This window comes from Colias croceus, chromosome 18 (genome assembly GCF_905220415.1).
Source record: "Colias croceus chromosome 18, ilColCroc2.1".
NCBI classification, from domain to species: domain Eukaryota; kingdom Metazoa; phylum Arthropoda; class Insecta; order Lepidoptera; family Pieridae; genus Colias; species Colias croceus.
This window is the reverse complement of record NC_059554.1, coordinates 4706925-4719161: the sequence shown is the minus strand read 5'-3', so window position 1 is coordinate 4719161 and position 12237 is coordinate 4706925. Positions and strand designations below refer to the sequence as shown.

The following is a 12237-nucleotide window of genomic DNA, read 5'->3' as shown; positions in this document are numbered from 1 at the left end:
TAATTATAGAGTTATTTATTATCAGTTGATGATTCTATTACACATTTAGTTCAAACAATATAAATAACAATTAAAGATTTTTCGTTCCTATAAAAGTAAATTTTAGTAAATATTTATATTCAACAATTTTAGCCACTTTTTGTAAATATAGTAAAATGGTATTTATAATATTTTAAATCTCATACAGAGAAATAGGAATTATAATTGAATATTCGTATAGAAGGTAGCAACGTTGACAAGAGAGAATTTTAGTAAAAGATTAAAAATTACGCGTTAAAAAATGATGACTTGAAATTGAGGATATTTTCCTGTGCAGATAAGATGCGCACTAATAAACGCAACCACTGTGGCCAGCCAGACAGCCCGGACTCTAAACGAAATAGCAAGAGAAACATTATATCAAAAACCCAACTATACTAAAATGACTTTTTTTTAAACTTTGCTAGCTCCCGTGCCAATTATTTTGATTATTATAGGCAAATTATTTTCATACCTGCAGTGTAGTTATAAACCTTGTAATGCCTCTTCCTGGCATTATGGTAATAGACATTTTTAATTTAGTTTAGTTTAGTATTATTACGGTAATGTTTGTTTGGTGTTGGCCAAAAACTATAGAAACTCAGTATTTAAATTACTAGTAAGTAGTGAATGTATAAAATGGATATCTTTTAACTGTCTAGGCTGTTACATAAGTATGTATAATACATTTACCTCATTTTATGAGAAGAATTATAGAATTCTCAACTAATTTGTATTAGTTAATTTAATGTTGTAAATATTATTATTAAATATTATAAATATAAAGTATATGTTGTAATTTTCATGTATTTTTGTTTGTATGTTATCTATTTATAGAATATTAAGTTCACATCCTCGTCATTCTACGAGATATGTTTCGTGTACTTAAATATCGACAGTTGTGTAGTACCTAAAAAGACATTGCCTAGATATCTAAAATTAATTAATAGAGTAAAACGGTTGAATATGATTATGTAAAATATAAAGAATACATTCATAAGCTGCATTTTTGCATGTGTATGATATTTTCTTTAGTTATTTCAAGTAGATTATTATATGATTGGGTTTCATTGATCTCTTTAATTGTCTCTATTGCAGTTTCTGTATTTATAATTTCAAAGTATATTATATAATGTGCATATAAAACATTGTAATACCATATTGAGGGTTGATTTTTAACAATTAAACTTGTGTCTTCTATAAAATTGTCACAAGAGATTTTCTATAACTAAATAAATTCTAGTATAATTAGCTAGCCCTATCCTAGCCTAGCCTAGCCTATATAAGGTAATAACCTTGTTGGTTAAAGCAGTAAGGATTACTATGTTATAGGTACTTAATACAATAGTATTAAAAGGGCTATTGAAACATGTAATTCTAAAGTAAGGCTTCGTAAAAACAGATGTAGAGAATACAAATATTCGAATGTTCTAGAATAATTAATATCGTTAGTATTTGTGTATAGAAACAACGGCTACATTTATCCAAGACTTATCTAAATTCGATTTACAGTCTAACCCTGTACATATGGTGCAAGTACAATTATATTAAAATGTCATTTTTAGGTTATAATAAATATAATGAGTATTCAGGGGGTAATAAAATTATTTAATATGAACTTTGTTTTCATTTATTCATTTCGATTTATTTGCAATTGGTTTGGGCATGTCTTCTAAAGTAGCTGGCGCTGGTTTTGATCGAAACCACGAATGCCTTAATGCCTGAAATAAAATACGAGTTATCATGGACGTACCTTATATGAACAACTAGTTAGTCTCACAATCGTCTAATAAAAATAATTTGAACAGGCGATTCATCAAAATTATCACCTTAATTAATTGCAGTAATTTTCAAAGACTTGTACATACTACTAATAGGCGTGTAAGGAAACTCTGCCTAATAGACGCGTAGGCAGAGTTTTGATTTGCAATTTTTGAGCGTGATTGTGAATCGAGTTGTTTTGTACGTCAATGGTTTACTATATCATTCATGCAGATATATTTTATAAGGTACTTTGCTTGAAATTACCATAAAAATTCGCATACCTCTTTAGCCGGTATCCTTTTCTTCTCATCGTATAAAATGAAAGATTTGACAAAATGAATGGCCTCCGGGTCGACGCCCGGCAGTATATCCGTCCACGGCATTGGCGGGGACTCGGGGAATGTTATCTTATGGTAGTCGGGTAGTTCGGAATGGCCCGGCCACGTTTCTTCTGTGGGTGTGCCGAGGTGCTGTAGAACTATCGCTAGCTGCTCTATGTCTGATTCACCCTGTAAGTTGGATAAGTCTTTTGGAAAATGCGTATACAGCTATTTTACTATTGCTTAAACGAGCGTTGCTCTTTACTCTAATACTCTACTACTTTTATCTTATATCTATCCTCAAACTTCAAAGCAATCCATTGGTGAAAACAGAATGAAAACTGGTGCAGTCGTTTTTTATTTTTTGCGAACAAACAGATAGACGAGAGAAGGATATTCAATATTATGTAAATACTTTAAATTATAAAAAGAACTTCTTACAGAAAAAAGTGGTTGCTTCGTTATCATCTCGGCCATAATACAACCGACAGCCCAAATATCAACTTTCTCGCTGTAATATCGGGCGCCATACAGTAATTCGGGTGCACGGTACCATCTACAAAAATCGCATTACTCTGTGTTAATAATACAAAAAAGTTTTGACTTGCAATTTTAATAAAACTTCGGAATCTCGTTAAACATCTTCAGAAATGTACTTAATGTGATTCCGTGAACAGGAACGAATCCGCGGTAACAATAATGTACAATGTACCTACATATAGGTCATATCATGATAAAATTTTGAAAAGATTGAATAAAAAATACCTCGTGGCGACTTGATGAGAATATGGCCGACCGCCATCGGGCCAGTATAAGCGCGCTAATCCCAGATCGGCTATTTTTAAAATCCCTTCATGATTTATGAGCAGATTTGCAGGTTTGAGGTCCTTTGTTAGAAATAAATGGGATATATTATTGATGCATACGTTTAAACAATGTGTTACATCTCAGTTGGCTTTATGATTGTAAGAACTTAGAGTCCAATAAAAAGAAGATATTTTCCATAAAGTTCTACTTACTCTATGCATTACATAGTGAGCGTGCAAATATCTCGTTCCTTTCAATAACATTTGTGCGTATGATTTGATTCTAGGGACGGTAAGTTCTTGTTGATTATGATGCAGCATATCCCACAATCCGGAACACATGTATTCCAGTACTAAAACAAGGCTCATTCCTCGGGGAAACATGTCGTAGAGTTTTATTACCTAAAATTAATAGACTTAATAAACAATTGTTCTCATCTTAATAAACCGCTGGGTAAGGATAAAAGAGGTAGTTAACTAGTGTAGAGTAGATACTTCCTATTTAACGATCTTTTTTGAATTTTTTGTCAGGTAAGAAGGAATTAAACATCTTATAAATATGAATTAAATATACTGACATATTTACATCGTAACAGTTGCAGAGCCTTTATTTCTCTCATAACATTGACCGGTATTCCATCCTCTAGATTTTTGATGAGGATTTTCTTCAAAGCAACTTCTCGACCGGTTGGTAAGTGGCGAGCTTTAAACACAAGACCATGGGCACCTTCACCTATTCGTCCAACAACAGAGTAGCTTGATATATCTCTGTCCATTTCAAAACAAGGAAAATATGATTTTTGCTCTGTTTTGTTGCGCGAATGTGTTGCTAAGCAACCGAAAAGCGGTGGCAAATCGAACGATAAAGATGTGATAAAGATTATGATCAAATTACACAGTCAAATAATTATGATCAACAACTATAGACAATATAATATTGCAAGCAAAGCGTTGTATAATTTTCCGTACAGATTTTCCGCTACCTACCTACATATCTAAAATGTATTAAAATATATTTCTCTCATAGGTGCGTTTGTGCGCAAAACGGCGCTAGTATGCGGGTACCTACACACATTGCCGGTTTTGTACGAAAATCAGGGTGCAAACCAAGAAAGAACAGTACACTTTAAAAATATAATATATACAGGGTGACTGGTAATTCGACGTGATCCTTCAAAGGGGTTATACTAGAGGTCATTTGCAACAAATTAAGTCCAGTTAACCCGGGGTCAAAAATGGATGGTTACCTATTGAGCTATGACGGATTTTGATATGAAAATTTTCTGCCTTTTTACCAAAATCAATTAATTATGAAAAAACTACTACACTGTTAACATTCAATTGATATTTTTTTGAAAGCCGAAGACGATCGGTTTAAAAAAAAAAACTTGCCCAAAACTTGCATCACCTCAAAAAGAAAAGGGTCACAGCTCAATAACCATCCATTTTTGACCCCTGGTTAGCTGGACTTAATTTGTTGCAAATGACCTCTAGTATAACCCCTTTGAAGGATCACGTCGAATTACCAGTCACCCTGTATTTTATTTGCATAAGAAAATCTAGCACCTGGGTTTGCTATATAGGTCACAAAAAATAAAACTTAAGAACGTCTCAAGGGCTGCAGGGATTTGTTTTCGGCTTTAATATTAACCATAATAATTATAAATAAATAAATAAATATTATAGGACATTATTACACAAATCGACCTAGTCCCACAGTAAGCTCAATTAAGGCTTGTGTTGTGGGTACTAGGCGACGATAAATATAATATTTAATAAATACATATATAGATAATAACACCCAGACCCAAGAACAAATAATTGAGTTCATCACACAAATATTTGCCCTGACCGGGGATCGAACCCGGGACCGTCGGCTCAGTAGGCAGTTACTTTACCACTGCGCCAACCGCGTCGTCAAAAAGTATTATTAAGTAATTATTAAATTGTAAGAAATATCTATATAAAAAAATCCGAGATGGACAAAAGGGGCTAAAGATAAAACGATTTAACTATTTTTGTCTCTATTTTGTAGATTTTATATTTATGTTTTTAACTATCTATCACATACTATTTTAAGGACAAGACTTCGGAACATTTGGAAGAGATGTAGTTAGTTATATTGGTAATAGATATAAAAAAATAAAGTATTATGAAATCTTTCATTTAGATTTCAAATTAAAAATTTTGTAGCATGCAAATATTATAATGTAAGCATTGCTCAAATTATACTGTACAAAGAAAGAAATTAGTTTTTATGACCTTGCTTGGAACACTTGTGTTTAATTTATATGTTTGATTAAGTGTGTCGTTCGGGTTACCAAAGGAAAGATACCATTTTTACTTCAGCGACTTGAGACTGAAAGCGTATCATAAACAGACAAGATGACGTGGCTTCGGCGAATAAGTGTGGTGTTTTTATTTTTTCTTGCTTGTAAGGGTGTTGAAAGTGCATCTATATTAGCACTATTTTCTTCTTTGTCCTTCTCTGATCACCTCGTGTTCAGGAGTTATATTTCTCTTCTTGTTCAACGAGGACATTCGGTTGTTATGATGACCCCATATCCAGGTAACTTTAACTCACAAGAAATGGAAAGGATAGTGGAACTCAATGTTGGAACTGAATCAGCGCCGTTTTGGGAGGAATACAAGAGATTATATACCGATACCGATGACTATTTTCCACGACTGAAAAGTATGAATGAACTATCTTTAAAATTGGCCATTGCCCAGTTAAAGTCAAAACCGATGACATCTTTGCTAATTAACCCAAATGTTAAATTTGACCTCGTTATAACAGAAGCTGATGTACCACTATTGTATGCGATTGCTGAAAAATATCAAACTCCACACATTTCTATTACTACTTCTAGTGGAAAAATCCACCAGTATGAATCTAAAGGCACTCCTATTCATCCCATACTTTATCCGGACGTCAATACCTTAAGCCACAGAAATCTAACGCGGTGGCAAAAAATTGTTGAGATATATCGTTATTTCAGCACGAGAAATGAATATTATAATCATTACCTTCCTCTTTGCGATGTTGCTGCTAAGAAAATGTTTGGACTCAATAGAGAGCTCATAGAAGTCGAATATGATATCGACATTTTGTTAATAGCTAGTAATCCTCTTTTAATCGGTAATAGACCAACTGTACCAGCAATTTCTTTCGTTGATCGCCTTCAAATTAAGCCAGGATTTCCATTACAACAGGTACATGAACAAATTATTACTGTTTGGTATAGTATGTTTTTAATTTTTGTCTTATTCAAATTGAATTGTTCTCAGGAGTTAAAAACGATTTTGGATTCAGCGCCGAAAGGTGTCATATACTTTAGTTTCGGCGCCATTCAGGAACCTGAACATCTTTCCAGTAGTATACTGCAAACTCTGGCTGATGCGTTCCGAGAGATGCCATTTACAGTACTGTGGAAGATTGGCAACACGACAATGGTGAATTTGTCAGGAAACGTAATTGCTAATGTTTGGTTTCCTCAACAGGAAATTTTAGGTAATTATCGACTTCTACTTCCTTCTATTCTGTTCCTTTTGGAACTGTTACATATTTTTTAGGATGTTTGTACTTGAGGCGTTGCCGGTTTATGACTACTTCTGTTTTTTTTTAATTTCAGCTCATCCTAATGTTAAGGCTTTTATAACACATGGTGGACCACGTTCCTTAGAAGAGGCTATTTTCTACGAAGTTCCAATAATTGGTTTACCAACAGTGCGTTCCAGAAAAGTCTTTATTAGTGAAATTACTCGATATGGAGCAGGAGAAATTTTAGATATTTATTCTTTGGAAAAGGAGGCTTTGATACAAGTGCTGACAGAAGTTGCAACGAATAATAAGTACGTTTGTTTTAAATATATTATATAGTAACAGGCTTAATATACCGTAATAAAATCGGTCCAAAGTTTATTTCTAAAAAAAAATTGGTTGCCTGTAAAGTCGGTATACGGGCGAAAGTTTTACGTGACAACGACTTTTTATGTCTGTCTCTCTCGCTCTTAGGCGGGCTAACCATGCCCGCGTGCCTCTTTCGGTGACTCATCGTAACGTTACCGAGCGTTACACTTTTTCATAAGTGACTCCCAGCCGCAACCTAATTTAAGACGTTGTCACGTCAAAAACTAATTTATTATTATGTTACTTTATAGGTACAAGAATGAAATGATTAAATTGAAGAGTATGGTTGTGAGCCCTGTAATTTCTGGTCCCGACAACGCCGTCTGGTGGACGGAATACGTCCTGCGTAATGGTGGTGCGAAGTACCTCCGGTCCCCAGCAGTTGGCATATCATTTGTTAAATACTACATGTTAGATATCGCTGGCATCTTGCTTTCAGTTTCATTAATATTACTTTCGGCTGCTTACTTCATGTTGCGTATAGTTTACAGACGACTTTATGCCCGCTTTGTTAACAAATTTGGAGATAAAGGAAAGTTTAAAGCATTGTAATGTAACAACGTTAGTAATTCTTGTTTTAATTTATTATTTTCTATTAATATTATATACCTAGATATTCTAATAAAAGTGTATTATTCATTAAAGTATTTTTAATAAAAAAATGTGTCTTATTTATGTCCTTGGGAAATTAGGTACCTATAAAAACTTGTACGTATGCATACAATATCATAAAACAGCTTAGTAATTTACTTTTATTTAACAAAATGAGAATAGCTTTAATTCGTAATGTTAACACGTGGGCTGTTGCAGTTCGCTTTTCAAAAGTTTAATAATCATCTTTTTCATACAACTTTATCCACTTTATTCTGCTTTATCGCAAGATATTTACAATCGTTATAGTAGTAAGATAGGATTCACAGAACAGTAATAGGATTCCATGCTTAAATAGATAATACATAAATACATTACATCACGTGTAATTTTTAATCGTAGCTTAAATGCCTTGCTTCCATTTAATTTTAAATATTATTATAAAGTTTTATGACAGATGCTGTCAAATGTCTAAAATCTTCAATCACGAATATGCCAAAATTTTGGGTTCCGTAAATATTTTGTTTTGGAAATTGGAAAAGAATTAAGAAAGCGCCATAAGTGAACGTATAATCTATTATTACAATATGTCGTTTATTGTGAAGATACCGCTTTCGAAATAGATAAGTTTTCGGTCGTACATTGTCTTCAAACTTAGAAAATATGTCGGCTGTACGAACTTGCCCTGGACTTTATTGTGGTCGAACAGAGTTATCGGATAACTCCTGGAGTGAATGTGGAGCTTGTCCCCGAGGATATAGAACCAATGCATCAAGCTATTGCGTTGAGTGTGCGGATGAGCCAACACTGTACGACTGGCAGTATCTTGGTTTCATGGTTTTACTGCCATTAGTTTTGCACTGGTTCTTTATTGACATGGTCGCTCCTGGAAAAAAGTAAGATAATATTATGTACCTATACTTACTCTATTTCCATTTAATAACTTAGATTAAGATAGGCCTTAGATACTTTCAAAAAATAAAGCACTTGTTTAAATTTTAATGCTTTAATAAATTATTAAAATTTAATGTTGACACTATTGCTTTATTTACTCTCATGTGAATCTAATAATAAAATACAAAAAATCTTTAAATAATTTCCAATCACTATGAATTAAAAATTTCAGAAAAGCAACAACAGTGACGCAACACTTCTGTGCATTTATAGAAGTATTGACAGGTACAATAGGGGCACTACTAGTGTTGCCTCCTACAGGTTCACTGGCTCTCCATGTGTGTACGCCGAAGGCCCTGTCGGACTGGTACACCTTGCTGCATAACCCTCAACCGGATTATAAGGAGACACTGCACTGTACACAAGAAGCTGTGTATCCATTGTAAGTTCTACTAAGTTAGGATAATAAATGCATAATTATGTTGAACATGTAGAAGTATCATCTTTATATCATTTATCTTGAGTTACAGCTTTTGAACAAAAAATACCATCTGTACTACAAATAGAGAACATCAATCATATTTAGGGATATTAGTTCAATAAAAAGAATTTCTTAAACATACTTTTCTATACATTTGTGTAAATAAGGTGTTCATTACATTATATAACAATTATTGTCACTTACTAGTTCTGTTATAAATATAAATTCTTATTTGGTATATTTTTTTCCATTTCATTTTTAAAATGAATCCAATAAATTTTCTTTGTTGTATTTCAGATATACCATAGTTCTACTGATGTATGCATTCAGTCTGCTACTAACTGTGACATTAAGGCCAATATTGCTGGCGTGGCTTAAGAACAACGTCGGCAAGCAGGCAATCTACAGTGCATTGTACTTTTATCCGATATTGGTACTCACGCATACTGTAGCAGCCGGTTTAATATGTAAGCTTATATTTTACCTACATTTTATGCTCTGAATTAATTTGCTTTTCATATTACACAAGTATTTTTGGTTGTCTATGAATCCCCACTTTATAATTAATCTTTGGTAGGATAAAATAATTAGCACACAGTTGATTACTAATAAAATAATTTTATTGTGTTTACATTTGAGTTAACAATTAATATTGTTTGGCTGTGATGGACAGAAAACACAAATAGAAGACTATATTCATATAAATTTGTTCCAGATTGTGCTTTCCCCTACATCATTATAATCATATCAATGATGACATCAGCGTCGCACTTCTCCATAAAAATTGATCAATCGGCACCAGCACTCCTCGTGTCATCTGTGAAAAACGCGAGAAACCTCATCATACTTCTCGGCCATTGGCTGGTACATGCATACGGTATTATATCGTTAACGGGCTTCAAAGAACTGTGGTATCTGACGCTAGTACCAGCTCCAGCTCTGTTCTACATCCTGACTGCTCAGTTCACGGACCCAATGAAGATTCACAACGATTGACTAGCACGCAGCACTTTAGAGAAAATGGTGCTTTTTTGATCTTCGGCTGCTCCCAATGAAGAGCCGCGCCGTGTGAGGCGCAGACAGAGACATTTTAATAATAACAATGACATGACTTTATTTACCAATTATACATGGTAATAGAAAATGAATAGGTTCTGTGGGTTACTAATAAAAAAGGTGTTTTAGAAATGAACTATATATTGGAGTGATCGAAGTGTTTAGAACATTTTTAAAATGCGGTTCATGCACAAATGTATGTGAGATACTCCGCGGCGACTAGTCTCGGCGACTTGCAGGATACTCGAATCGCCTGTGCTTATCGTAATGGGAGAATGGCCTTATTGTTTATTGTTAATATGTGTTTTTATAGTGATTATGTAAGTTATTAAAAAAAAATTGACTTTTGAAGAGGAGGATGAAAACACAGGTTTTGTTTATTTAAATTACGTTACTTACATTATTTAAAATTATCGAGGGGTGGAGATGTTTTGTACAATGTTTGTAAATAGGTACACATTACTATTCTGGTATGTTTAATTAGAATTAATACTTTATATTCTGTTTTGCAACTCGGAATGCGTTGGTCATAAAAAATTTAATTTTATTACTGTCAATGTCTTGGTGTTTGTAGTTTCCATTTATTTAAGACTTATTTATTTCAAACCGTATTGTACATTAGAACTTATAGATATACTATATTAACAAACATTTACACATAAACGTATGTAAATAATTTATTGGATACTTTTTTAATATTTTAAGATTCTATAAGAATTGCTAATTAACGTAATATTTAACTAAATGAATTGTTAAATAATAATTAAATAATGATATTAAAGTTAAAATAGGTAGTATGTCAATATTCAATTAGTAATAATTAGAATGGTAGAGACATGCAAAAACTAGGTGTAGTATATTATTTATTTAGTGTAGTATATGATTAGGTGTTTTACTTTTGGTATTTAGGTAAAAAAGGATGTAAATAATAAGGGCAAAAATAAAATAAAGTGACTGTAAATTTATTGTAAATATTAATTCTAAACTCAAACGCAAACATTTATTTATACAATTAGACTTCTTTTAGAAGCAGTTTTGAATCGTCATTACATTTTTTTTTAAATTTACCACCGATTCGGAAAGCAGTATCTATAGAGAAGAACCGGCAAGAAACTCCATTACCTATTTTGTAGGCCAATAAAATCCTTGTAATAGCATATTATGTAGCTGTCTATATTAATGCATCTTATTAAATATCACAGTACAATCAGATATTTGTATAATATTTACTTAAATTAGTAAAAAAAAATGTTGATGTCTCCAGTTCAAACTGTGTACCTACTTAGTCAAGATAAATGTTATGAATATTTAAAGAAAAAATAGTTTTGTATAAAGTTCGTTAATTCAAATAGTGCTTAGTAGTTTTATCAGACATATTTATTGGTGGATCGTTGGTTTAATATTGTTTCCTGTTAACAATGATTGGGACCTGTTCACAATCGACAGCGTTGGCCCAAAAAATGATCACCCATGTTTGCCGCCATTACGGCGATTTTAAATAAACATCTACAATGATGGCCGATCGACATTTAAGCCCTCTACACTATCGTGATTGCCTATACTCGCCCATCACAGGCTATTGTGAAGAGGGCCCATAATAATATTTATATTATGTTATACATTTATAGAGACAATAGTATATAAATGAATATTTCCACTGGATTAAGTAATATTTTTATTATTATTTTAAGTTTCATGTTGAAGATATTGAGATGTACTGTCTTCATGATAAACATTTGTTTCGCAACAAAGTTGGCTCACCTTATTGCGGAGTTTCTGTCAAAATGTTGCTAGCAACAGCGCAAGTAAAAAAAATTGATAAGGCATGTTGATAAGATTCGGCCCGAGGAGCGACAACATTTAAACAAAGTTCCAAGCAGCATTGTTTTCTGTAGATCAACTGTTGCTCAACAAATGTTTACCAAGAGGCAAGGCTTTAGTGTGCTGGAAACGAATAATAAAAATCAGTAAACTGAAATTTTGTCAACGAAATAATATTAAAATTATTTATTATTTATTTTCCATATTCATCAACCAAGACAACAAAATAAAAGTATAAAAAGATTCTATGCTAGTCTTTTTATTTTTATGAATCCCTTTGAAATGTTTCGGGCGAAACTATGGAGAAAATTAGCGATGATATCAAAATAATATCAATGCGTGCTTCTGAGAAAATGTAGGTAGGTAGGTACTTCGTAGATACCAAAGTACACTCAACCGCTGCGCCGGTATAAACTGCAATATTAAAGGCCCTGAGGAGCCGTAGCATATTTGGGATTGACAAAAGATTACACTAAAGATAAACTAAATATTACAAAATAAGGGAGTAAGTACCTACTTACCTATTTGGTAAAATTTTTACGAGGTTCTATAAAACTCTAATCTAAATGAATC

At 32.8% G+C, this 12237-nt stretch overlaps 3 protein-coding genes across 5 annotated transcripts; 2 read left to right on the top strand and 1 right to left on the bottom strand.

Annotated features, from left to right (window-relative positions):
- Positions 1-1630: 1630 nt before the first annotated feature.
- Positions 1631-3927, bottom strand: LOC123699836 (cyclin-dependent kinase 20-like). 2 transcript variants are annotated; one of them, XM_045646874.1, is made up of 7 exons: positions 3896-3927; positions 3487-3676; positions 3122-3310; positions 2868-2989; positions 2544-2658; positions 2064-2291; positions 1631-1739 (listed from the first exon to the last, which is right to left on the bottom strand). In XM_045646874.1, exons 2-7 carry the CDS (start codon positions 3526-3528, stop codon positions 1653-1655), a joined length of 783 nt encoding a protein of 260 aa, XP_045502830.1. In that variant the 5' UTR covers positions 3529-3676; positions 3896-3927; the 3' UTR covers positions 1631-1652. The 2 variants fall into 2 exon arrangements, with proteins under 2 accessions (XP_045502830.1, XP_045502829.1); XM_045646873.1 differs by lacking the exon at positions 3896-3927 and having other exon boundaries at positions 3487-3772.
- Positions 3928-4894: 967 nt separating this feature from the next.
- Positions 4895-7416, top strand: LOC123699678 (UDP-glycosyltransferase UGT5-like). Of its 2 annotated transcripts, XM_045646688.1 has the most exons (4): positions 4895-6124; positions 6200-6422; positions 6544-6763; positions 7073-7416. In XM_045646688.1, exons 1-4 carry the CDS (start codon positions 5294-5296, stop codon positions 7371-7373), a joined length of 1575 nt encoding a protein of 524 aa, XP_045502644.1. In that variant the 5' UTR covers positions 4895-5293; the 3' UTR covers positions 7374-7416. The 2 variants fall into 2 exon arrangements, with proteins under 2 accessions (XP_045502644.1, XP_045502643.1); XM_045646687.1 differs by having other exon boundaries at positions 4895-6422.
- Positions 7417-8040: 624 nt separating this feature from the next.
- On the top strand, positions 8041-11912 carry LOC123699799 (JNK1/MAPK8-associated membrane protein). The gene is made up of 4 exons (XM_045646827.1): positions 8041-8308; positions 8539-8748; positions 9085-9254; positions 9503-11912. The coding sequence occupies exons 1-4, from the start codon at positions 8076-8078 to the stop codon at positions 9781-9783; spliced, it is 894 nt and encodes a 297-aa protein (XP_045502783.1). The 5' UTR covers positions 8041-8075; the 3' UTR covers positions 9784-11912.
- Positions 11913-12237: the final 325 nt, after the last annotated feature.